The sequence below is a fragment of the Nomascus leucogenys genome, chromosome 6, assembly GCF_006542625.1.
Source record: "Nomascus leucogenys isolate Asia chromosome 6, Asia_NLE_v1, whole genome shotgun sequence".
Lineage (NCBI taxonomy): Eukaryota > Metazoa > Chordata > Mammalia > Primates > Hylobatidae > Nomascus > Nomascus leucogenys.
This window is the reverse complement of record NC_044386.1, coordinates 184,156-211,054: the sequence shown is the minus strand read 5'-3', so window position 1 is coordinate 211,054 and position 26,899 is coordinate 184,156. Positions and strand designations below refer to the sequence as shown.

Below are 26,899 nucleotides of genomic sequence, written 5' to 3'. Positions count from 1 at the left end.
CAATTCCAATAGTTTAAATTGAATGAATGGTGTTATGTTTCCTGGAAATACACCAAGCTATACTGAGAGGTCTAATATAAATGGGGCCTGGGACACCCAGGCCACTTAATCAACGAAAGGTTTGTCAGCCCCCAGCAGCTGGAGACCTGGCGGGGAGCTGATGTTCCAGTTTGAGGGCCATGCAGCTGGATACCCGGTGGGAAGCTGAAGTTCCAGTTTCAGGGCCGTGAAGCTGGAGACCCGGTGGGGAGCTAATATTCCAGTTTGAGGGCCATGCAGCTGGAGACCTAGAAAGGAGCTGATGCTCCAGTTTGAGGGCCGTGAAGCTGCAGACCCGGTGGGGAGCTCATGTTCAATTCTGAGGGCGTTGCAACTGGAGACTTGAGGGTAGACAATATTGCAGTTTGAGGGCCGTGCAGCTGGAGACCCGGGTGGGAACAGATGTTCCGGTTTGGGAGCGATGCAGCTGGAGGCACTGCGGGGAGCAAATGTTCCAGTTAGATGTTCCTCTCTGGGTCTCCAGGTGCACGGCCATCAAACTGGAACATCAGCTCCCCGGCCCTCAAACTGCAACTGGAATATCAGCTCAACATCAGCTCCTCTCCAGGTCTACGGCTGCAAGACCCTCAAACCGGAACATCAGTTCCTCCCCAGGTCTGCCGCTGCAAGACCCTCAAAGAGGAAAATCAGTTCCTCGCCTGGTCTGTGGCTGCAAGTCCCTCAAACCAGAACATCAGCTCCTCCCCGGGTCCACGGCTGCAAGACCCTCAAACCAGAACATCAGCTCTTCCCCGGGTCCGCGGCTGCAAGAGCCTCAAACCGGAACATCAGCTCCTCCCCAGGTCCGCGGCTGTGAGAACCTCAAACCAGAACATCAGCGCCTCCCTGGGTCCGCGGCTGCGAGACCCTCAAACCAGAACATCAGCTCCTCCCCGGGTCCGCGGCGGCAAGACACCCAAACCGGAACATCAGCTCCTCCCCAGGTCCGCGGCTGAAAGACCCCAAAAGCGGAACATCAGCTCCTCCCGGGTTTGCGGCTGGAAGACCCCGAAACCGGAACATCAGCTCCTCCCCGGGTCTGGCTGCAAGACCCAAGGAACATCAGCTCCTCCCAGGTCTGCGGCTGCAAGACCCCTATAACCGGAACAGCTCATCTCCTGGTCTGCCACTGCAAGACTCTCAAACCGAAACATCAGCTCCTCCCTGGGTCTGCGGCTGCAAGACCCCCAAACCAGAACATCAGCTCCTCCGGGGTCCGCGGCTCCAAGATCCCCAAACTGGAATATCAGCTGCTCCCCGGGTCCACGGCGGCAAGGTCCCCAAACTGGAACCTTAGCTCCTCCCTGAGTCCACAGCTGCAAGACCCCCAAATCGGAACATCACCTCCTCCCCGGGGCGCGGCTGCAAGACCCTCAAACCGGATAATCAGCTCTTCCCCTGGTCCGTGGATGCAAGACCCTCAAAACGAAACATCAGCTCCTCCCCGGGTCTGCAGCTGCAAGACCCTCAAACAGGAACATCTTCTCTTCCCCAGGTCTGCGGCTGCATGAAAACCAAACCGAAACATCAGCTCTTCCCTGGGTCTGCGGCTGCACGACCTCCAAACCGGAACATCAGCTCCTCCCCAGGTCTGCGGCTGCACGATCCCAAACTGAAACATCAGCTCCTCCGGTCTGAGCTGCAAGACCTAACGGAACATCAGCTCCCCCCGTCGCGGCTCCAACCCCAATCCGAAATCAGCTCCCCCGATCTCGCTGCCACCCCACCCACAGCCCTCCCCGGGCTGCAGCTGCACGACCCTCAAACCGGAATATGAGCTCCTCCCTGGGTCTCTGCCTGCAGGACCCTCGAACCGGAACATCATCCCCTCCCCGGGTCAGCGGCTGCACGACCCTCAAACCGGAACATCAGCTCCTTCCCGGGACTGCGGCTGCACGACTCTCAAACCGGAACATCAGCTCCTCCCCAGGTCTGCGGCTGCAAGACCCCCAAACCGGAACATCAGCTCCTCCCTGAGTCTGGGCTGCAAGACCCCCAAACAGCTCCTCCCCGGGTCTGCAGCTGCACGACCCTCAAACCGGAACATAAGCTCCTCCCCGGGTGTGTGCCTGCAAGACCCTCAAACTGGAACATCAGCCCTGCCCGGTCAGCGCTGCATGACCCTCAAACGGAACATCAGCTCCTCCCCGGGTCTGCGGCTGCAAGAACCCCAAAGCGGAACATCAGCTGCTGCCCAGATCTGTGGCTGCAAGACCCCCACACCGGAACATCAGCTCCTCCCGGGTCTGCGGCTGCAAGACCCCCAAACCGGAACATCAGCTCCCCGCCGGGTCTCCAGCTGAACGGCCCTCAAACTGGAACATCGGCTTACCACCAGATCTCCAGCTGCATGGCCCTCAAACAGGAACATCAGCTCCCCACAGGGTCTCCAGCTGCACGGCCCTCAAATTGCAACATCAGTTCCCCCCCTGGGCCTCCAGGTGCACCGCCTCAAACTGCAACATCAGCTCCCCGCTGGGTCTCCAGCAACACAGCCCTCAACCTGGAACATCAGCTCCCCCCGGGGTCTCCAGTTCCACGGCCCTCAACCTGCAACACTGGCTCCCCACCGGGTCTCCAGCTGCACGGCACTCAAACTGGAACATCAGCTCCCCACCGGGTATCCAGCTGCACGGCCCTCAAACTGGAACATCAACTCCCCGCTGAGTCTCCAGGTGCACGGTCCTCAAACTGGAATATCAGCTCAACGCCAGGTCTCCAGCTGCACAGCCCTCAAAGAGGAACATCAGCTCCCCCCCGGGTCTCCAGCTGCACGGCCCTCAAACTGCAACATCAGCTCCCCCGCGGGACTCCAGCTGCACAGCCCTCAAATTGGAACATCAGCTCCCTGCCGGGTCTCCAGCTGCAAGACCCTCAAACCGGAACATCAGCTCCCCCCCGGGTCTCCAGCTGCACAGCCCTACAACTGGAACATCGGCGCTCCTCACTTCCCAGATGGGGCGGCCGGGCAGAGGCGCTCCTCACTTCCCACACGATGGGTGGCCGGGCAGAGGCGCTCCTCACTTCCCATATGGGGCGGCGGGGCAGAGGTGCTCCTCACTTCCCAGACGATGGGTGGCCGGGCAGAGGCGCTCCTCACTTCTTCCCAGGCGGGGCGGCCGGGCAGAGGCGCTCCTCACTTCCCCCCGGGTCACCAGCTGCACAGACCTCAAACTTGAACATCAGCTCCCCGCCAGGTCATCCTGCACGGCCCTCAAACTGGAACATCAGCTCCACCCCTAGGTCTCCAGCTGCACGGCCCTCAAACTGGAAAATCAGCTACCCGGCCCTCAAACTGCAACTGGAATATCAGCTCAACATCAGGTCCTCTCCAGGTCTGCAGCTGCAAGACCCTCAAGCCAGAACATCAGCTCCTCGCCGGGTCTCCGGCTGCACGACCCTCAAAGCAGAACATCGGCTACACTCCGGGCCTGCGCTGCAACACCCTCAAACCAGAACATCAGCTCCTCGCCGGGTCTGCGGCTGCACGACCATCAAACCGGAACATCAGCTCCTCCCCGGGTCTGCAGCTGCACGACCCTCAAAGCAGAACATCAGCTACTCGCGGGTCTGCGGCTGCACCACCCTCAAACCAGAACATCAGCTCCTCCCGGGTATGCGGCTGCAGGACCCTCAAACCAGAACATCAGCCCCTCCCCGGGTCAGGGTTGCACGACACTCAAACAGAACGTCAGCTCCTTCCCGGGTCTGCAGGTGCACGACTCTCAAACTGGAACATCAGCTCCTCCCCGGGTCTGCAGCTGCAAGACCCTCAAACCAGAACATCAACTCTTCCCCGGGTCCGCGGCTGCAAACCCTCAAACAGCTCCTCACTTCCCAGATGGGGCGGCCGGGCAGAGGCGCTCCTCACTTCCCAGAAGGGGCGGCCGGGCAGAGGCGCTCCTCACTTCCCAGATGGGGCGGCCGGGCAGAGGCGCTCCTCACTTCCCAGAAGGGGCAGCCGGGCAGAGGCGCTCCTCACTTCCCAGACGATGGGTGGCCAGGCAGAGGCGCTCCTCAATTCCCAGATGGGGCGGCCGGGCAGAGGCGCTCCTCACTTCCCAGATGGGGCGGCCGGGCAGAGGCGCTCCTCACTTCCCAGACGATGGGTGCCCAGGCAGAGGCGCTCCTCACTTCCCAGACGGGGCGGCCGGGCAGAGGCGCTCCTCACTTCCCAGACGGGGCGGCCGGGCAGAGGCGCTCCTCACTTCCCAGACGATGGGTGTCCGGGCACAGGCGCTCCTCACTTCCCAGATGGGGCGGCCAGGCAGACGCGCTCCTCACTTCCCAGAAGGGGCGGCCGGGCAGAGGCGCTCCTCACTTCCCAGACGATGGGTGGCCGGGCAGAGGCGCTCCCCACTTCCCAGACGATGGGTGGCCAGGCAGAGGTGCTCCTCACTTCCCAGATGGGGCGGCCGGGCAGAGGTGCTCCTCACTTCTCAGACGATGGGTGGCCGGGCACAGGTGCTCCTCACTTCTCAGACGATGGGTGGCCAGGCAGAGGCGCTCCTCACTTCCCAGACGATAGGTGGCCGGGCAGAGGCGCTCCTCACTTCCCAGACGGGGCGGCCGGGCAGAAGCGCTACTCACTTCCCAGACGGGGCGGCCAGGCAGAGGCGCTCCTCACTTCCCAGACAGGGCGGCCGGGCAGAGGCGCTCCTCACTTCCCAGACAATGGGTGGCCGGGCAGAGACGCTCCTCACTTCTTCCCAGGCGGGGTGGCCGGGCAGAGGCGCTCCCACTTCCCAGACGATGGGTGGCCAGGCAGAGGCGCTCCTCACTTCCCAGATGGGGCGGCCGGGCAGAGGCGCTCCTCACTTCCCAGACGATGGGTGGCCGGGCAGAGGCGCTCCTCACTTCCCAGATGGGGCCGGCCGGGCAGATGCGCTCCTCACTTCCCAGACGGGGCGGCTAGGCAGAGGCGCTCCTCACTTCCCAGACGATGGGTGGCCGGGCAGAGGCGCTCACTTCCAGACGGGGCGGCTGGGCAGAGGCGCTCCTCACTTCCCAGAGGATGGGTGGCCGGGCAGAGGCGCTCCTCACTTCCCAGACGGGGTGGCCGGGCGGAGGCACTCCTCACTTCCCAGACGGGGCGGCCGGGCAGAGGCGCTTCTCAACCATCGTCTGGGAAGTGAGGAGCGCCTCCGTCCGGCCGCCGCCCTGTCTGGGAAGTGAGGGGCCCCTCGGCCCGGCCGCCCCGTCTGGGAAGTGAGGGCCCCCCCCCCCCCGTCTGGGAAGTGAGGGGCCCCTCGGCCCGGCCGCCCCGTCTGGGAAGTGAGGGGCCCCTCGGCCCGGCCGCCCCGTCTGGGAAGTGAGGGGCCCCTCGGCCCGGCCGCCCCGTCTGGGAAGTGAGGGGCCCCTCGGCCCGGCCGCCCCGTCTGGGAAGTGAGGGGCCCCTCGGCCCGGCCGCCCCGTCTGGGAAGTGAGGGGCCCCTCGGCCCGGCCGCCCCGTCTGGGAAGTGAGGGGCCCTCGGCCCGGCCGCCCCGTCTGGGAAGTGAGGGGCCCCTCGGCCCGGCCGCCCCGTCTGGGAAGTGAGGGGCGCCTCGGCCCGGCCGCCCCGTCTGGGAAGTGAGGGGCGCCTCGGCCCGGCCGCCCGTCTGGGAAGTGAGGGGCGCCTCGGCCCGGCCGCCCCGTCTGGGAAGTGAGGGGCGCCTCGGCCCGGCCGCCCCGTCTGGGAAGTGAGGGGCGCCTCCGCCGGCCGCCCCGTCTGGGAAGTGAGGGGCGCCTCGCCCGGCCGCCCCGTCTGGGAAGTGAGGGGCGCCTCCGCCCGGCCGCCCGTCTGGGAAGTGAGGGGCGCTCGCCCGGCCGCCCCGTCTGGGAAGTGAGGGGCGCCTCGGCCCGGCCGCCCCGTCTGGGAAGTGAGGGGCGCCTCGGCCCGGCCGCCCCGTCTGGGAAGTGAGGGGCGCCTCGGCCCGGCCGCCCCGTCTGGGAAGTGAGGGGCGCCTCGCCCGGCCGCCCCGTCTGGGAAGTGAGGGGCGCCTCCGCCCGCCGCCCCGTCTGGGAAGTGAGGGGCGCCTCCGCCCGGCCGCCCCGTCTGGGAAGTGAGGGGCGCCTCCGCCCGGCCGCCCCGTCTGGGAAGTGAGGGGCGCCTCGGCCCGGCCGCCCCGTCTGGGAAGTGAGGGGCGCCTCCGCCCGGCCGCCCCGTCTGGGAAGTGAGGGGCGCCTCCGCCCGGCCGCCCCGTCTGGGAAGTGAGGGGCGCCTCGCCGGCCGCCCCGTCTGGGAAGTGAGGGGCGCCTCGCCGGCCGCCCCGTCTGGGAAGTGAGGGGCGCCTCCGCCCGGCCGCCCCGTCTGGGAAGTGAGGGGCGCCTCTGCCCGGCCACCCATCGTCTGGGAAAAGTGAGGAGCGCTCTGCCCGGCCGCCCAGTCTCGGAATGAAGAGCGCCTCTGCCCGGCCCCCCGTCTGGGAAGTGAGGAGCGCCTCTGCCCGGCCGCCCCATCTGGGAAGTGAGGAGCGCCTCTGCCCGCGCCCCGTCTGGGAAGTGAGGAGCCCTCTGCCCGGCAGCCCCGTCTGGGAATTGAGGAGCGCCTCTGCCCGGCCGCCCATCGTCTGGGAAGTGAGGAGCGCCTCTGCCCGGCCGCCCATCGTCTGGGAAGTGAGGAGCGACTCTGCCCAGCCGCCCCATCTGGGAAGTGAGGAGCGCCTCTGCCCGGCCAACCATCGTCTGGGAAGAAGTGAGGAGTGCCTCTGCCCGACCGCCCCGTCTGGGAAGTGAGGAGCGCCTCTGCCCGGCCGCCCCGTCTGGGAAGTGAGGAGCGCCTCTGCCCGGCCACCCATCGTCTGGGAACTGAGAAGCGCCTCTGCCCGGCCACCCACCGTCTGGGAAGTGAGGAGCGCCTCTGCCCGGCCACCCATCTTCTGGGAAGTGAGGAGTGCCTCTGCCCGGCCACCACCCATCGTCTGGGAAGTGAGGAGCGCCTCTGCCCGGCCACCCATCGTCTGGGAAGTGAGGAGCGCCTCGGCCCAGCCGCCCTGTCTGGGAAGTGAGGAGCGCCTCTGCCCGGCCACCACCCCGTCTAAGAAGTGAGGAGCGTCTCTGCCCGGCCGCCCCGTCTGGGAAGGAGTGAGGAGCACCTCTGCCCGGCCGCCCCGTCTGGGAAGTGAGGAACGCCTCTGCCCGGCCGCCCCGTCTGGGAAGAAGTGAGGAGCGCCTCTGCCCGGCCGCCCCGTCTGGGAAGTGAGGAACGCCTCTGCCCGGCCGCCCCGTCTGGGAAGTGAGGAGCGCCTCTGCCCGGCTGCCCCGTCTGGGATGTGCGGAGTGCCTCTGCCCGACCCCCCCGTCTGGGAGGTCTACCACGGAGGCCAGAAGCGATGTGGGGGCTCGACGTGGTGGCTCAGGCCTGTAGTCCCGGCGCTCTGGGAGGCCGAGGCGGGTTGATCACTTCAGGCTAGGAGTTCGAGACCAGCCTGGCCAACATGGCGAAACATATGAAAACTACAACAGACCAACCAACCAACCCAGCGACAACAAAACAGAGTTAAAAGAGCTCTACTTGCCAGCTCCTGCATTATACATAAGTAGAATGGAAGAAAGATGAGCTAAAGATCCTGGAAAGCAGAAAATCCAATTGTTGTTCTGGATTCTAAACATTACCTGTGTGGCCTTGGATAAACTTCAATCTTTTCATATGTAAATCAAAGGAAGTTGAATTAAATTATTTCTAACCAAAAAAAAAAAAAAAAACCCTCAAACTGCAACATCAGCTCCTCCACGGGTCTGCGGCTGTAAGACCCTCCAACCGGAACATCAGCTCCTCCCTGGGTCCAAGGCTACAAGACGCCCAAACCGGAACATGAGCTCCTGCCCGCGTCCGGCTAGGACCGTCCAACCGCAACATCAGCTCCTCCACGGGTCTGCGGCTGCAAGACCCTCAAACCGGAACATCAGCTCCTCCTCGGGTCTGTAAGACCCTCAAACCCGAACATCAGCTCCTCCCTGGTCTCGGGCTGCGAGACCCTCAAAGCGGAACATCAGCTCCTCACCGGGTCTGCGGCTGCAAGGCGCCCAAAGCGGAACATCAGCTCCTCCCCGGGTCCGCGGCTGCAAGACCCCAAACACGAACATCACCTCGTCCCCGGTCCGCGGCTGCAAAACCCTCAAATCGGAACATCAGCTCCTTCCTGAGTCGCGGCTGCAAGACCCTCAAACCGGAACATCTGCTCCTCCACGGCTCCGCGGCTGCAAGACTCTGAAACCGGAACATCAGCTCCTCTCCGGGTCTGCGACTGCAAGACCCTCAAACAGGAACATCAGCTCCTCCCCGGGTCTGCGGCTGCACGACCCTCAAATTGGAACATCAGCGCCTCCCCGAGTCTGCCGCTGCACGACCCTCAGACTGGAACATCAGCTCCTCCCCTGGTCTGCGGCTGAACGACCCTGAAACTGGAACATCAGCTCTTCCCCAGGTCTGCAGCTACACGACCCTGAAACTGGAACATCAGCTCTTCCCCGGGTCTGCGTCTGCACGACCCTCAAAATGGAACATCGCTTCCACCCCGGGATTTCGGCTGCATGAACCTCAAACTGGAACACTGGCGCCTCTCAGGGTCTGCGGCTGCAAGATCCTCAAACTACAACATCGGCTCCTCCCCGGGTCCGCGGCTGCAAGACCCTCAAACCGGAACATCAGCTCCTCCCCGGGTCCGCGGCTGCACCACCCTCAAACCGGAACATCAACATCTCCCGGGTCCGCGACTGCAAGACCCCATGCCGGAATATCAGTTCTTACCCGGGTCCGCGGCTACAAGACCCTCAAACCGGAACATCAGCTCCTCCCCGGGTCTGCTGATGCACGACCCTCAAAGCAGAACATCAGCTCCTCGCCGGGTCTGTAGCTACACGACCCTCAAACTGGAATATCAGCTCCTCCCCTGGTCCGCTGCTGCAAGACCCCCAAACCGGAAAAGCAGCTCCTCCCCGGGTCTGCGGCTGCAGGACCCTCAAATTGGAAAACCAGTGCCTCCCCGGGTCTGCGGCTGCAAGACCCTCAAACCGGAACATCACCTCCTCCCCGGGTCTGCGGCCACAAGACCCTCAAACCGGAATATCAGCTCCTCCCCGTGTCTGCGCCTGCAAGACCCTGAAACCGGAACATCAGCTCCTGCCTGGGTCTGCAGCCGCAAGACCCTCAAACCGGAACATCAGCTCCTCCACAGGTCTGCGGCTGCACGACCCTCAAATTGGAACATCAGCGCCTCCCCGGGTCTCCGCTGCATGACCCTCAAACTGGAACATCAGCTCTTCCCCTGGTCTGCAGCGGAATGACCCTCAAATCGGAACATTAGCTCTTCCCCGGGTCTGCAGCTACACGACCCTCAAACTGGAACATCAGCTCCTCGCCGGGTCTGTGGTTGCAACAGCCTCAATCTGGAACATCAGCACTTCCCCAAGTCTGCGGCTACAAGACCCTCAATCCGGAACATCAGCTCCTTCCCGGGTCTGCAGCTGCAAGACCCTCAAACCGGAACATCAGCTCCTTCCCGGGTCTGCAGCTGCAAGACCCTCAAACCAGAACATCAGCTCCTCCCCAGGTCTGCGGCTGCAAGACCCTCAAACGGAACATCAGCTCCTCGCGGGTCCGCGGCGGCAAGACCCTCAAACCGGAACATCAGCTCCTCCCCGGTCGCGGCTGCACGACCCTCAAAGGAAATCAGCTCCTCCCCGGGTCTGCGGCTGCAAGACCCTCAAACCGGAACTTCAGCTCCTCCTCGGGTCCATGGCTGCACCACCCTCAAACCGGAACATCAGCTCTTACCCGGGTCTGCGGCTGCCAAGACCCCAAACCGGAACATCAGCTCCTCCCCGGGTCTGCGGCTGCAAGACCCCCAAACGGAACATCAGCTACTCCCCAGGTCTGCGGCTGCAACACCCCCAAACCGGAACATCAGCTCCTCCCCGGGTCTGCGGCTGCAATACTCCCAAATGAGAACATCAGCTCCTTCCCAGGTCTGCGGCTTCAAGACCCCCAAACGGGAACATTAGCTCCTCCCCGGGTCTGCGGCTGCACGACCCTCAAACCGGAACATCACTGCCTCCCCGGGTCTGCCACTGCACGACCCTCAAACCGGAACATCAGCTCCTCTCTGGGAATGTGGCTGCACGATCCTCAAACTGGAACATCAGCTCTTCCCCGTGTCTGCGGTTGCACGACCCTCAAACTGGATCATCAGCTCCTCTCTGGGAATGTGGCTGCACGACCCTCAAACTGGAACATCAGCTCTTCCCCGGGTCTGCGGCTACACGACCCTCAAACTGGAACATCAGCTCCTCCCCAGGTCTGCGGCTGCACGACCCTCAAACTGGAACATCAGCTCTTCCCGGGTCTGCGGCTACACGACCCTCAAACTGGAACATCAGCTCCTCCCTAGGTCTGTGGCTGCACGAACCTCAAACTGGAACATCGGCTCCTCCCGGGTTTTTGGCTGCACGAACCTCAAACTGGAACACCGGCTCCTCCCCGGGTCTGCGGCTGCAAGATCCTCAAACTACAACATCGGCTCCTCTCCGGGTCTGCGTCTGCACGACCCTCAGTCTAGAACATCGGCTCCTCCCCGGGTCTGCGGCTGCAAAACCCTCAAACAGGAACATCCGCGCCTCCACAGGTCTGCGGCTGCAAGACCCTAAAACCGGAACATCAGCTCCTCCCCGGGTCTGCGCCTGCAAGACCCTGAAACCGGAACATCAGCTCCTCCCCGGGTCTGCGCCTGCAAGACCCTGAAACCGGAACATCAGCTCCTCCACGGGTCTGCGCCTGCAAGACCCTGAAACCGGAACATCAGCTCCTCCCCGGGTCTGTGGCTGCAAGACCCTTAAACTGGAACATCAGCTCCTCCCAGGGTCTGCGGCTGCAAGACGCCCAAACCAGAACATCAGCTCCTTCCCGGGTCGCAGCTGCAAGACCCTCAAACTGGAACATCAGCTCCTCCACGGCTCCGCGGCTGCAATACTCTGAAACCGGAACATCAGCTTCTCCCCGGGTCCGCGGTTGCGGGACCCTCAAACCCGAACAACGGCTCCTCCCCGGTTCTACGGCTGCAAAGACCCTCAAACCGGAACATCAGCTCCTCCCCGGGTCTGCGGCTGCAAGATCCTCAAACCGGAACATCAGCTCCTCCCCAGGTCTTCGGCTGCAAGACCCCCAAACTAGAACATCGGCTCCTCTCCACGTCTGCAGCTGCAAGATCCTCAAACTGGAACATCAGCTCCTCACCGGGTCTCCAGCTACACGGCCCTCAATCTACAACATCAATGCCTCTCCGGGTCTGCAGCTGCAGGGACCTCACGGTAGAACATCAGCTACTCCCCGAGCTAGAACACCTCTCCCACCTGGATCTCCAGCTCCACGACCCTCACACAACAGCCACACTGGCTCCTTCATTGTCTTCAGCTCCTCAACCTAAGACATCAGCGGCAGCACCGGCTCCTCCCTGGACGTCCAGCTCAATGACTCTCAGACTTAAAAGGCAGCACCTGTTGCTCCCCAAGGCCCCATCTCCACCACCCTCAGATTTGAACAGCGGTAGCACCAGCTCCTCTCCAGGTCTTCAGCCCCACGACCCTCCCGGAACAATCCCTTCTCATGAAATTCAGCAGTCAACAAAACTGCAGCTGAAGTAAATGAATAAATGTTTTGTTTTCAAATCGGTATCTCTTTTATGTTCATGAGTTAACTTTTCTATTTTCCATTAGCCTTGCAATCTACTTACGTCCAATGTGAAACAGAAACGCACCATTTGAAATCACGTTTAAAAACTTAGTAGTATTTTTAAATAAAATCATCACACAGCTGTAGACGCGATCTTATTTCTCTCTCCCTGTGCAGAAGTCTTATGAAAATTCGAACTATGAATTTACTTTCTTGAGATTCCCAGAATACACATTAATCCCAACTGCTATTCCCCTCCTTAAAATCTTTTAACATATTCCCATCACCTGAGCATAAATGCCAGCTCCCATCCACAGCCCAAAGTGCCCGGCACGGCCCTGCCCTCTGCCCTGGTCTATGGTCTCCCCTCTGAAATGCCAGCACCATCCACAGCCCACAGTGCCCAGCACAGCCCTGCCCTCTGCTCTGGCCTAAGGTCTCTCCCCTGTGCCGTTCCCTTCCTGCCAGACAGGCCTCTGTCCGTTCCTCAAACCACACAGGCTCGGGCCCGACTCCAGGCCTTTGCCCTGCTGTGCCCTCTGCCTAGGGTGCCTTTCCCGGGCTCTGCATCCTCCTCTCAACCCGCTGAGCTCCAGCCTGCTGGTCGCCCCTCAGGTGGATGAACACACGGTGTCCTCTCGCCCCGCCGGCTTTTGCACAGGCTCTTCTCTGTGCCAGACACACACCCTCTCTATCGGGGTTTAATCTCTAAATACCATTCATCCTTGGAGTCTCCACTGAAATATCGCTCCCTGCCCACCCTCCTCACTTGGACTTAACCTTGGTTAGGTTGCCAACCCCCGTGTCCTGACGCCGGGAAGCTAGATGCTCTCCTAGCACTCGGAACTTCCCAATTGCCACATTTTGCACACCCGTGGTTACTGTGTTAGGTTGGGGCACAAGTCATCGCGCTTTTTGCCATTACTATTAATGAACTGCAGCAGCGGCTCCTCCCCATTTCTTCTTTTCTTTTTTTGCCATTCCTTTTAATGACTGCTGCACCAACCTATTAGAATCATTTATATTTATCCATCCATCGTCTGCCTGCCCCTCTAGAAAGGAAGCCCCATGAGAATAGAGCCAAATCTACTCAAATCACTCCACCTTCCCAGCACATTGTTTGTCAATAATCATTTACCAACTGACTGATAGGGAAATGCCTTCACTGTTGCTGGGATGAGGCACATGACACGCCCCTTTGAAAGTCAATTCCATGGACAGTTAGCATTTGCTCTTCACTCCTGCACCCGTGGCATGGCTGGGCTTAGGCTGATCTAGTCTGGGCTTGACTGCAGGCTAAGGATGGGAACCATGCCTGCTCCACACGCCTCTCATCCCGCAGCCAGAGCCGCCGTTCCCTGGGGCACGCGCATCTCGTGGGGAAAATCAAGAGCCTCAGAGGGCAGGCCTGGCAGTGCCCACACATTCCAGGCTTCTGCTTGTGCCGTGTCTGTGAAAATCTCACTGGCAGAAGCAAGTCACCCAGCCACGAGCAACACCTATGGGATGGATAAGTCCATCCACCCTCCCTCGGGCCCTGGCAAGGTTGTGGCTATGTCATACTCTTACGGGGGGAGTGAAAAATTGAGGCCCAACATTAAATCACCCATGGCAAGAAATGTCAGCCTCCGTCAGCACACTGGAATCATTCTTCATCAGCGGGTTTGCCTGACTTCTCTTTGCAATGCTGTCTGCAGGTTTAGGCCAATGCTATTCCTCATGGAGGACAGAGAAGCCTCAATGGGCCTCCGTCTGTTGGGAAGAGTAAGATATTAGCATGGCACAAAACCACCGCAAGCCCCAGGTGGCCCTTGCCCTGTGAGACAGGAGAGGGGCAGAGAACTGTGGGAACTCAGGAAAGCTTGCATCCCCAGCCCCTCCCGGGTCCCCAGACCCTCCCCTGCGTCCCCAGCAACCCCCCTGGTCCCCAGAACCCTCCCCTGTGTCCCCAGAACCCTCCCTGCGTTCCCAGAACCCTCCCCTGCGTCCCCAGCACCCTCCCCTGTGTCCCCAGCCCTCTCCCCTGCTTGCCCCATCTCTTTCTTCTTTTCATTTTCTTTCTTTCCTTTTGTTTTGAGACAGGGTCTGGCTCTGTCACTCAGGCTGGAGTGCAATGGCACGATCTCGGCTTACTGCAACCTTCACCTCCTGGGCTGAAGCAATTCTCCCTCCTCAGCCTCCCCAGTGGCTGGGACTACAGGTGCATGCCACCATACCCAGCTAAAATTATTTTTTTGTATTTTTTATTTTTGGTAGAGACAGGATCTGCCATGTTGCCCAGGCTGGTCTCAAATTCCTGAGCTCAAGTAATCCTCCCACCTCACCCTCCCAAAGTGCTGGGATTACAGGTGTGAGCCACCGAGTCCAACCTACTTTATTTTTCTCTACACTACTTGGAATCTTCTAATGTACTAAGGACACGTGTATTTTCTTTCTTTTTTGTCTTCCCTAGAACAGGAGATTAATGTGGGCAGGTATTTTTGTTGATCTCATTTATCACCCTAGCCCCAGTGCCTGGAACAGCGTCTGGCACATGAATGGTGTGTTCTAAATAAATATTTTTAATAGATAAATAAATGAAATATCCCACAAAAGAAAGCTACTATCTGGAACTCACCCATCAACAGAACCTAAAAGCCAAAGACCTTTAGCCTGTTTCCACCTCTGAACACACCCAACCCCGGAGGAGCCAGCAGAGGAAAAAGAGGAACAAAGGTGGGGAAGGGAGCAGGTGGTGCCCACCAAGTGAGGAACCCTGAGGCTTAGGCCGAACCTGAGCTGGAGAAGGGACTAATCTAGGAACTGGGTGTGAGATTAAAGTTTAGATTTGTCTGGCCTGGATTTTGTGACACCTAAACAAGGGTTATTCCATTCTTTTTTTTTTGAGATGGAGTCTCACTGTCCCCCAGGCTGGAGTGCAGTGGCGTGATCTCAGCTCACTGCAATCTCTGCCTCCCAGGTTCAAGTAATTCTCATGCCTCAGCCTCCCGAGTAGCTGGGATTACAGGCGCACACCACCATTCCCAGCTAATTTTGTATTTTTAGTAGAGACGGGGTTTCACCATGTTGGCCCCTTGGCTCATGCCTGTAATCCCAGCACTTTGGGAGGCTGAGGTGGACAGATCAAGAGGTCAGGAGATCGAGACCATCCTAGCTAACATGGTGAAACCCTGTCTCTACTAAAAATACAAAAAATTTCCGGGCACGGCGGCTCACGCCTGTAATCCCAGCACTTTGGGAGGCCGAGGCAGGCGGATCATGAGGTCAGGAGATCGAGACTATCCTGGCTAACACGGTGAAACCCTGTCTCTACTAAAAAGACAAAAAATTAGCCAGGCGTGGTGGCGGGCGCCTGTAGTCCCAGCTACTCGGGAGGCTGAGGCAGGAGAATGGCGTGAACCCGGGAGGCGGAGCTTGCAGTGAGCCGAGATAGCGCCACTGCACTCCAGCCTGGGCGACAGAGCAAGACTCCGTCTCAAAAAAAAAACAAAAAAACAACAACAAAAAAATTAGCTGGGCATGGTGGTGGGCGTCTGTAGTCCCAGCTACTCAGGAGGCTGAGGCAGGAGAATCGCTTGAACCCCAGATGCGGAGGTTGTAGTGAGCCAAGATCGCGCCACTGCACTCCAGCCTGGGCGATAGAGTGAGCCTCTGTCTCAAAAACAAACAAAAACCTTCAAACAAATGTAAGAATTATTATTTTTTAAAGTACAGCTTTAAAAATGCCCCTTACAAATACATCAGTGTTATATTAAGGCAAACCTACTTCAGAAGCACAAAGTTAATTTCTTATAATTCCAAGAAATATGTGAATGTTTAAAAAAAAAAAATACCCGAAAAGGGATCAAACTCAAGACAGTTTGGAACATTTTATTGCAAAAAGAAGGGCAGAGAACAGCCTTCTTCTTCATACCTGTTCACCACAGACCTCCCTGAGAGCTGTAATTTTTAGCAGCTCTCCTGTGCAAACAAGTCTCATGAAGGAATCAGTGTACGGGCCACAAATACCTTCTCAGTGCGGTTTCACCTAGAATACAAGCACTCAGAAGCACAAATTTAACTGAAGTGAGAAACCAGGCCATTTTGCAGCTTCAGTTTTTCTACCAGTAATATATTAATTTTTTGAAATAGCCTAATAATTTACTTCTACTATCAAAACAGAAGCCCAATCTGGGAGAACAATTATTATAGAAGTCAAACTAATTTCAATCACATTAGTATAGGAATTCATATTAGTATAGGCTAATAATTCATATTAGTAGAGGCAGGAGGATCACTTGAGCCTAGGAGTTTGAGACCAGCCTAGGCAAGACAGTGAGACTGCATCTCTAATTTTTTTTTTTTTTAATAAAGAAATTCAGAGAGGAGAAGGAAGCGGACTGATATGTGTCTATCCAAGGACAAATTTTGTGTGCCTGTACATACAACACAACTATGAACCTTCCTTCACGCAGCTCACAATCTAGTAGCGAGAGGGAACTACGAAAACGTGAGCCCCCACGGTGAGGAAAAAGGCGCACATCAGAGAAAAGAAAAATGCTGCGATGATCCAATGGCAGGAGCAGCGCGCATCCACTTTCTTTGTTTGAGATGGGGTTTTGCTCTGTCTCCCAGGCTGGAGTGCAGTGGCTTGATCTCAGCTCAATGCAGCCTCAACCTCCCAGGCTCAAGTGATCTTCCCATCTCAGCCTCCCAAGTAGCTGGGACTGCAGGCGTGCACCACTACACTTGTTTCGTTTTTGTAGAAACAGGCTCTCACAATGTTGCCAAGGCTGGCATCCTGAAGGGCAGGTGGGGCTTCATCCTACAGAGATGAAAGGCAGAAGACGCTCAGAGCCCAAAGCAAAGGGGTGGAGGACAAGGGCGTCTTCAGAACAGAGTGGCTCGGCTGAGACATCCAGTAGGATGCCACCAGGCAGAGGTGTGGTGGAGAAACAGGGCCACGGGGTGAATGCTCACACGTGAGGAGCAAACCACCACAGAACACGACAGAAACACGGTGTACTAAATCAGGCTTCAAATCGCAGCCCCGCAACTTGAGAGCTACCACAGGTAACCCAGAAAGGGAGCAGGGACAGCACCGCCCACTGCCTGAGGCTACGAGATGGACCAGAAACCTGTGCTTACTAACAACCTGCCTTATTCCAGAAGGAATTCAGGAAACACAAAGACACTCACAGTACAGCAAAATAAAGTAACTGTGAATCATGTTGGCTGAGGAGAAAGTGAAGAGTCTAAGACTATGTCATAAAGTTTACCTCTAAACTCTCATTACTGGCGAGCCACCAACCTGACTTTAAATTTTCTAGCAGCTAAATTGAAGAGGAAAATGTAATTGGGTAAACGGTTTATAAGATGCAAACAAAACAGAAGAGGCACCACAGTTGCTGAGAAGACGCGCAGCTCCAGCTCCAGGAGAAACAGAGTGGCCATCTCCTGGGCCTGCCCCGCAGCAGGCGTGTGAGCCCCAAAGCCAGCGTCTCTCAGGGTGAACCGTGACTATGGGCTTCATGGGGCCACATGCCTCCAGCACAAGCTGAGGAAATCTCCCAGGGCAATTCAAGAACAGGGTCTCATAGTGTCGCCCAGGCTGGTCTCAAACTCCTGGGCTCAAGCGATCCCCCTGCCTCGGCCTCCCAAAGTGTTGGGAGGTCAGGCGTGAGCCACTGCACCTGGCCCCCCACTCACATTAGAGAGGAGGACTTTGCATCCTGAAGGCGGGTGGGGCTTCATCCCACAGAGATGAAAGGCAGGGAAGCTCAGAGCCCAAGGTAAAGGGAGGTGCCTAAGAAAAGTGACTCCATTGGGGCCACGGTGAGAGGGTCCCAATACACAGCTTGGGTTAAGCCAGACACTGATTTCAAAGTATCTCAGGAATGGTGGACTCAGCACCTGTCAGGCAATTCTCTCTCTCAAGCAGGCTCCTGGTAGATATTTAGTACCAGCTGAAATCAAGATGATGTTCTGACTGACACTTGCTGATGGTTCAAGAGCTACATATGCTTTGAGGACCAGCTGAACTGGGGCAGGACTAACACCCTCTGGTGAAAATACGGGAACCCAAACACACAAGTCAGAGCAGGAGGTGTCTCCCTCCACCCCCCAAACAATAATGCTGACCTTGGATTTGGGTTAAGCGCCTAATCCCAGTGTGTGAGTGTTCAGTACGTGGAAACCATCAGCACCATCATCAGGTAATGGAAACCATCAAAGCTTTGAGCTGGCTTGTTAGCCAAGAATAGTGGTAGTGTATCAGCTACTACTAACACTCACGGCTGACAATTACTGAGCACTTGCTCTGTGCCAGGAATCACGGGAAGCACCTCGCATGCATTTCCTCAGTACTCCCTCCCAGTAACGGCGAGGACACAAAACCGGTACAGCCAGGACTGGAATCCAGGCAGGCCCCAAGCACTCCAGTGGAGCCTGCCAAGGTGGGCAGGCTATCATGCTAATGAGGTCCAGTATTTGACCACCACTCCTAGTTGAGCAAGTTTAACAGAAAACCTAAAATCTAAAAATTTGAGCAAATGCATAAAAAGCAGGCTGTTAAAATGGATCATAAATCTTGCATCACTCACTGGAAAACCACTCAAAATAAATGTCTCTAAGACATGGCCTCTGAGGAGGGCACTCTGTGTGGCTCCTATCACCCTGGTGACAAACCACTTGAACCTGGGTGGTCATCTGACCATATTTAACAGATGATGCACAGAGCCATTTGCATCCACTGTGGTCAACATTTAGGAAGTTTTAAGCTAAGATTTGCCAAATTGTAGCCTACTGGATTCCGGGTTCTCTTGACATCTCTTTCTAGTAGCCACGTCTTGCACTTCCCGAGTATAAACGAACTGAGATGCAAATAAAAAAAAGGAGGATTTAAGAATAATGAAAAGAGAAAAATCAAGAAAGCACAATCACTAGTGCAGAGATAACAAAATTTCTGAATTCCCTGAAAACAATCTATATAAATGCATGTGAAATAATACACCAGCATCCGTGGCCCACACGTCACATATTAGGAACTGATGTCAGAATATAAGGTAAACATGTTACTCTGAAAACACAAATCCTCACAAATCATTAGGCAGTAAGGCTGAATCCAGCACCCCCCACCCACAGTGCAGTGAGGCAGTGTCTAGCAGCCGTAGTGCTCCCCGCGCCCCAGTCCAGTCTCTGGCAACTTCAGATACTTCCCACTAATAAAGAGGAACCTTTCAACATTTTCACAACATCTCAAAACTGACCCCTTTTCTAGCTTAAATGGCACAGATCTGGAAAAGCAAACTATACACAGAATCAGAAAAGATGACTGCCCCTGAGGGATTACAGAAAAAGCAGCAGTCCCGTGTTCAATGAAGTAAAATGTGTCCAATGATAGTGCAGGGGAGGGGGATCAATTGAGCTGAAATTGGCAAGAACGTAACTCCAGGGAGCTCACAACACGCAAGGACCCGGATTTCCCGCTGCCTGAACGCCCAGTATTCGCACACTGATAAGAACACCTCCCCATAACTCCCCTGCCAGCACGCACCTCCAACACTCCCATCCTTTCCCCAGAAATCCAGTCCCAGTTTCTGCAGTTCCTTAACAGCCACATTCCCACACAAGTGCTGCCTGAGCTCCCCAAGCCCTCCAATCACCCCCCAGTGCCCTCGAAGGTCTATTCAGAGAAGTCACCAAGATGCAGTCACCAAGGAAATTCAAGGACCTCCAACTTACCAAAAGGCTTTCGGCTGAACAGAGCTAACCTTCCTATTCCCGTCCTAAACCTACAGCCTAGTTTTCATTTCTCAAGAAGCCTTTCCCTGTGCTCACGCACGCAGTTGTTAGCTGGCTGGGTGAGGCACTCCAAGCAGTAACAGCGGTAGCCACAAAATAAACCAGAAGCATCTCCACCATGAAGCAGTAATAATAATTTGTCCTAATGATTCCTTTGTCCTTGGAAAATCAACTTCAGAAAGAAAGTTACCCACTGTGAGCAGGGCAGGCTCGCGGCTTCTTGGTCTGGAGGCCCAGGTCCCACTGGCCCACTCACCGTTGGAGAGAGCTTGCTGAAGCTCGGTGTCCGATATCACTCCACTCCTGTCTTTATCAACCCTACAACATCAAGAAGACCAAATAAGCTGGTGATCGAAAGTTCAGGAAAAGCAAAACAAACGTCTCCTGTCAACCCTGCACCCGCTCTGGAAGGCTTCCTCCTGGAACCTCCGCCTCTCCCATCCCGCTGAGGAGTGCAGGGGAATCAAGGAAGTGCCCCAGGAGCCGACGTCCAAGTGTGGTCTTCCCCTAAGAGGTCAATCATCTTTTCTCTTTTCCCGCCTCAATCCTTCCCTTCCTTCCTCTCCTGGCTTGTCTGAATTCCCATTTGCACCAGTTTCCCTTTTCACAAACAAGAAAAGATTCCCTCAGATAACTAAGCCATTCCCTGGCCATGAGTTACTACAGTTTCGGACATTCACTCAGTGGAAAAGCGACCAGGGACAGAAGGCGCCGCCATAAAGGTCACCCGCCCCGAGCAGACGCCAGGTCGCTGCTTCTTCCCTGGCTGCTGACATTTTAACAGCGGCCCAGGCAGTCTGTTTCCGCTTTCCCCAAACAAGCACCCTGGAGACCCTCCCCCTGACGGCTCTTGAGGCGAGAAAAAGGGCCTAGCCCAGGAGCCGGTGGCCGCGACCTCGGGTCTGCAGTGGCTGCACTCTGCACCTTGGGAAGGGCCCGACGCACAGGACAGGGACCGGGCAGGAGGCAGGGGCGGCCACAGGAGACCGGGCAGGGGACGAGGGAGACCGCGGGGGACCCGGCAGGGGACGGGGGCGACCGTGTCCGTCGGTCGGGGCAGGGGTCGGGGGCGGCGGCAGGGGACGGGGGAGGCCGCGGGAGACCCGACAGGGGACGGAGGAGGCCGCGGGAGAACCGGCAGGGAACCGGGTTGGTTGGGGCAGGGGTCGGGGGCGGCCGCAGGAGTCGGGACAGGGGTCGGGGGCGGCCGCGGCGGAGGTGGGAGGTGCCCGGGCGGTGCCAGGCCGCACCTCTGGAAGACGTTCCACAGGAAGCTCTGGTCCGGCAGCGCCGCGCCCGCAGCAGGCCCAGGGCCGGCCCCGGGGCCGGGGCGGTAGGAGTAGGCGGCCATAGGCCAAGGCGCGCGGCTGGGCTGAGGCGCCTACAGCGACTGGAGACCTCTCAGGGCGACTCCGCTTCCGCCTCTGCCGTGGGCAGGGCTTGGCATTACCGCCACTTCCGGGGCCGCAGGAAATGCGTGTTCCCCGGGATGGTCACGGGGTCCCGCACGGCCAATCCCCTCGCAGCTAAGTTGCCAGGCAACGCCCCGGCGCCTGCGGGGCGGGCGGGGTCGCTGCGCCTGGAGGATGCGAGAGCTTCGGCCCAGGGCGCTTGCGCGCTGTGCCAGGAAGGCGCTTGGGGAAAATGTCCGGCGCGGCGACCTGGGACAGGAAGTGATGGAGCAGGGACTTAGTTTGCCTTTCAGTTCTTGCATAAAAAGTTTTGACGTGAATGTGATTCGCTAACAGTCGGAAACTCTGGGCGGGGCGCGGTAGCTCACACCTGTGATCCCTGCGCTTTGGGAGGCGGAGGCGGGCGGAGCTCTTGAGCCCAGCAGTTCGGACCAGCCTGGGCAGCATGGCTAGACCCCATCCCTACAAAAATTACAAAAAGTAGTCGGGCATGGTGGCGGGCTCCTGTGGTACCATCTACTCCGTGGACTGAGGCGGGAGGATCGCCTGAGCCCGGGAGGTCGAGGCCGCAGGGAGCCGAGCTCACTGCACTACAGGGGTGGACAGCGAGACTCTGCCAAAAGAAAAAAAAAAGAAAGCAAAACAGGCCGGGCGCGGTGGCTCACGCCTGTAATCCCAGCACTTTGGGAGGCCGAGGCCAGTGGATTACCTGAAGTCGGGAGTTCGAGACCAGCCTGGGCAATTTGGAGAAACCCCGTATCTACTACAAATACAAAATTAGCCGGGCGTGATGGTGCACGCCTGTAATCCCAGCTACTCGGGAGGCTGAGGCAGGAGAATTGCTTGAACCCGGGAGGCGGAGGTTGCAGTGAGCCGAGATCGGGCCATTGCACTCCAGGCCAGGGCAACAAGAGCGAAACTCCGTCTCAAAAAAAAAAAAAAAAGGCGAAACACAATTCGGGTGGGAGGGGCAGTGTTCAGCGTTCTCGGTTGTCTGTTCCGCCCCCAAAGGCTTCCCTCCTTAGGTTTAACCTGCGCCCCCGCGCTCTGCATCAGCCGCGCCCCCTACCCGTGCAGCTGGAAACACTGGGCGCCTCCCTGCCGGGCCCCTTCTCTCCCCGGTGGTGGTGCAACCCTGCCTCTCCCGAGACAGCACTGCCTTCGTGCTGGACACAGTTCTACGGTGGAGTCTGGAGTGCCTGTAGCACAAATCCCCGGAATTGGGAAGTGCCCAGCTTTGGGCCACTGTGATCCCTGGGTCTTTCCCGCGCTCGTAGTCTGGTGCCGCCTTCCACCCCAGTCCTGTGTCCTGTGCCCCGGTTCAGGATACTACAATTATTCTCATTATTTCACGGGGTTATTCCAGCTTTTCAGGTTCTTCAGTGCCTCGTTCCATGAATGCTAAATTTTGTCATCCTCATAGTTCCTAGGGTTGTCTCTGAATTTTCATCCAGTTGCCTACCAAGATGTTGAATGGACCCAGAGCCAAGGACGTGGTCTTTTATCAGTGGCACCTGAGACTTTCTTCCCTGTGGACGCAAATCCATTATTCAGCACCCTGGGCACAGCTACAGATCTGATCAGCTATCCATTCTCCAAACTATCTCATCCTCTGTCCCATTTTTCTGTCTCTGTTGCCCACAAGGCATATACCTGAGAGTTTTCAAATTCCTCAAAGAAATTTAGATATTCTGTAGCTTTGGCATTCACCTAATGTGTTAATCTACAAACCTTTTCTACAATGTGGATGTTTTTTTTCATGATGTAGTGGATTCAAGTGGTTTCTAGTGTTCTCTTCATAAAGTTGTAAACCAAAAATAAAATTCTAAGGCCCCACCCCATCTGAATGGACCCCTTCTCTGGGCCAGGGCACTCCAAATTAACCTGAAAACCATTCAGGCCACAACATGAAGTGGGGGCGGGTGGGACATGGCTGACTATGATCTCCTCCCTTTTGGAATTCAGGGAACGCCAACACAGACCTTAAGTCTAATGAGAAACACCATCTATTCTCTCTGAACCCTGCTACCCCAAGGCTTCATCTGCTGATAAAACTTTGGTCTCCACAGCCTCTTATAACTCAGACATTCCTTTCTATTGGTAATAAGTCTCAACTAATTGCCAATCAGAACATTTTTAAATCTACCTATAACCCAGAAGCCCCCACTTCGAGTTGTCCTGCCTTTCTGGACTGAACCAATATATATCTTAAATAGATTTGATTGATGCTCATGACCCTCTAAAATGCGTAAAACCAAGTTGCACCCCAGCCACCTCCTGAGGTCTGTGTCATGGGCGTGGCCACTCTATTTGGCTCAGAATAAATCTCTTCAAGTATTTCACAGAGTTTCAGTCTTTTCATTGACAAAGTATTCGTATCACTTGTTGAAGAATCCTTTCTAGAATCTTCCACAGCTCTTTGATCTGTAGTTTCTGAAGTCCATCTTTATTCTCCCTCCCATCACTGGCTCCTGTTTTGTTCTCCAGAGCTCTGAAAATACTAACAACGATGATTTTGTGACACAATTTGGAAGTCCTTCTTACAGGGAAACCTCAGCAAGAAACAGCTCAGTGCTGGACGCAGTGGCTCATGTCTATAATCCCAGTACTTTGGGAGGCTGAGGTGGGAGGATCGCTTGAGGCCAGAACTTCAAGACTAGCTTGGGCTATTTTAAAATTTTAAAAAAGGGGAAGCATCTCAGTGACTGCAGCAGGCCTCAGCCTCCACTCCCAACAGTTAGTTGGGCTCTACCAACTGTTGGCCGAGTCTCCAACCTGGACTACCACAGCCATCATCACCCATGGCACCCAGGAGTGCTCCGTGATGCTTTCCCTTTAGTTCTAGGGGTAGAAAATGCCTTCATTCAAGAGAGAACGCACTTAAGGAATGCAACCAGCTAGAATCCACCCTTTTAATATTTAAATATAATCCACCCTTATAATATTTAAATATGTGACTTTGTTTAATCCTCCCCATGCCAAGGCACCACATCCACATTTTACTGAAGAGAAAACTAGAGTTCAGAGAAGGTAACTTGCCTAAAGGCAAGCAGGCAGTAAGAGGAGATTCAAGCCCAGATCCTTTTGTGCTTTTTCTATGTCATCTCAGTGGCAGCAAGGCTGACTCTTGAAAGGGAGGTTAATTACTATGAAATTAAGGTTTAAAGAAAAAACACCCTGGCTGGGCGCGGTGGCTCACGCCTGTAATTCCAGCACTTTGGGAGGCCGAGGTGGGCGGATTGAGACCATCCTGGCTAACGTGGTGAAACCCTTTCTCTACTAAAAATCCAAAAAATTAGCTGGGCGTGGTGGCAGATGCCTGTAATCCCAGCTACTGGGGAGGCTGAGGCAGGAGAATGGCGTGAACCTGGAAGGCGGAGCTTGCAGTGAGCCGAGATCGCACCAGGCACTCCAGCCTGGGCAACAGAGCGAGACTCCATCTCAAAAAAAAAAAAAGAAAAGAAAAAGAAAAAACACCCTGCATACGTACTCATATGAATGTACAAATGGATGAGTCTGGAACAAGAGATACTGGCCTGTTACATACACAAACCATGCAGCTGCAGTCCCTGCTTCTTCTGCAACCCTGACCTCTAAGAAACCTCTGGGGCGAATCCTGTCAGCACCTGGGCCGTGCTGCTTGGGACAACACTGTCTTCACAAGTCCTCTCTACATTCTCAGAGGTGGGGGTATTGCCATTGATGGGGGGGTGCTGCCTGAGTCCCGTCACCAGGGGACAAAGCTACAGCTGAGACCACCATCTGCCAACAAAAAGAGAGATCATCTCCCACCCCTGGTTCTGCTGACCCAATCACTGGAAGCATCGAGGCACCACTATGTCCTCACCTACCTCGGATTCAATTTCCTCCTAGCCAGGTCTGTTCTAAGCTTTCCAGAAGTTGAGAAATTAACTGAAAGATAACACTTCCCTCCCTGTGTTAAGGTTAATCACATAAAGTATCCAAATACTGGGTCAGTCTTTCCTTTGGTCTCGTTTCTCTGAGCTAATTTGAAAATGCCTTTTCTGTTTTCCTTAGAATTTTTCTAAACATTTCTGGGCACTTGTGTTCCTGAGGCTTTCCACAGTGCACCCTCTTGTGCATCTGATGTCTTTGGCACATATAGGCCCTCGACAAGTATTTGTTAAATGAACAAGTATTTGTTAAATGAACGGATAACCATCCTGTCCTTTGTGTGAACAAGCATACGCAAGTGTACATTGTGTCTGTACATGTATCCAACAGCATCCGTCCGAAGCCACTTTGTTCACTTATTTTCTCAGGATGACTGATGGCTGCATCACGACATTTGCACACAGAATCTTTCCTTTTCCAGTCACTTTTCCTTTTTCCAGATTCCGGCCACAGAATTCCAGGGACAGAGCCAACCATGCCTGGCACCCCCTCCTGTCTTGGGACAACGATACTTTCTCTGGTGGCTCTGGTCTTCCTTCCAACATTCTTCTGCCAGAATTCAGTAAGGAAGACAATGACTTACCACTTTTAATTTTTTCCCCTTTTTTGCTTTTCTACCAAATACCACTTTTAACACAGGCTTTTCACTGAATAGTGGACAATCTATCAACTACGTGCTATTCAGTGTGAGGGGACATTTGCAAAGGTCTGCATCAGTGCTGGCTGATGGAACTTTCTAGTGATAGCATTGTTCCGTAGCTGCACTGTCCAGTGCGGAAGCTATTTGCCACTGTGTCTACTGCACGGGACGGCGCGGGCCTGAACGTCTTACTCACAGCGGCCACTGTCTACTGCAGGGGACGGCGCGGGCCTGAACGTCTTACTCACAGCGGCCACTGTCTACTGCAGGGGATGGCGCGGGCCTGAATATCTTACACACAGCGGCCAGTGTGTCTACCGCAGGGGATGGCACGGGCCTGAATGTCTTACACACAGCGGCCACTGTGTCTACTGCAGGGGATGGCACAGGCCTGAACGTCTTACTCACAGCGGCCACTGTCTACTGCAGGGGACGGCGCGGGCCTGAACGTCTTACTCACAGCGGCCACTGTGTCTACTGCACGGGACAGCACAGGCCTGAACGTCTTACTCACAGCGGCCACTGTCTACTGCAGGGGACGGCGCGGGCCTGAACGTCTTACTCACAGCGGCCACTGTGTCTACTGCACGGGACAGCACAGGCCTGAACGTCTTACTCACAGCGGCCACTGTCTACTGCAGGGGATGGCACGGGCCTGAATGTCTTACACACAGCGGCCACTGTGTCTACTGCAGGGGATGGCACGGGCCTGAACGTCTTACTCACAGCGGCCACTGTGTCTACTGCAGGGGATGGCACGGGCCTGAATATCTTACATACAGCGGCCACTGTCTACTGCAGGGGACGGCACGGGCCTGAACGTCTTACTCACAGCGGCCACTGTGTCTACTGCAGGGGATGGCACGGGCCTGAATATCTTACATACAGCGGCCACTGTCTACTGCAGGGGACGGCACGGGCCTGAATGTCTTACTCACAGCGGCCACTGTGTCTACTGCACGGGACAGCACAGGCCTGAACGTCTTACTCACAGCGGCCACTGTGTCTACTGCAGGGGATGGCACGGGCCTGAATATCTTACACACAGCGGCCACTGTGTCTACTGCACGGGACAGCACAGGCCTGAACGTCTTAGACACAGCGGCCACTGTCTACGCAGGGGATGGCACGGGCCTGAATATCTTACACACAGCGCCACTGTGTCTACTGCACGGGACGCCGGGCCTGAATGTCTTAGACACAGCGGCCACTGTCTACCGCAGGGGATGGCACGGGCCTGAATATCTTACACACAGCGGCCACTGTGTCTACTGCACGGGACAGCACAGGCCTGAACGTCTTACTCACAGCGGCCACTGTGTCTACTGCACGGGACAGCACAGGCCTGAACGTCTTACTCACAGCGGCCACTGTGTCTACTGCAGGGGACGGCATGGGCCTGAATATCTTACACACAGCGGCCACTGTGTCTACTGCACGGGACGGCGCGGGTCTAAATATCTTAC

General features: G+C 56.6%; 2 protein-coding genes and 1 long non-coding RNA gene across 4 annotated transcripts in view; all 3 read right to left on the bottom strand.

The window, feature by feature from the left end:
• PDCD6 (programmed cell death 6) overlaps positions 1 to 20,958 on the bottom strand; it is a 43,033-nt gene extending 22,075 nt beyond the window's left edge. For both annotated transcript variants that reach the window (XM_003263162.3, XM_012501656.2), the window contains exons 1-2: positions 20,717 to 20,958; positions 19,723 to 19,784 (exon numbers count right to left, since the gene is read on the bottom strand). In XM_003263162.3, coding sequence (XP_003263210.1) covers positions 19,723 to 19,784; positions 20,717 to 20,817 — 163 coding nt within the window. In that variant the 5' untranslated portion in view covers positions 20,818 to 20,958. The remainder of the gene's footprint in view (positions 1 to 19,722; positions 19,785 to 20,716) is intronic.
• Positions 1,563 to 7,847, bottom strand: LOC115835425. The gene is made up of 4 exons (XR_004030384.1): positions 7,753 to 7,847; positions 5,113 to 5,114; positions 1,799 to 2,012; positions 1,563 to 1,598 (listed from the first exon to the last, which is right to left on the bottom strand). It is a non-coding gene; the product is annotated as an uncharacterized LOC115835425 (long non-coding RNA).
• Positions 16,513 to 26,899, bottom strand: part of SDHA (succinate dehydrogenase complex flavoprotein subunit A) — a 47,693-nt gene continuing 37,306 nt past the window's right edge. The window contains exon 15 of the mRNA XM_030813862.1: positions 16,513 to 17,130. Coding sequence (XP_030669722.1) covers positions 16,990 to 17,130 — 141 coding nt within the window. The 3' untranslated portion in view covers positions 16,513 to 16,989. The remainder of the gene's footprint in view (positions 17,131 to 26,899) is intronic.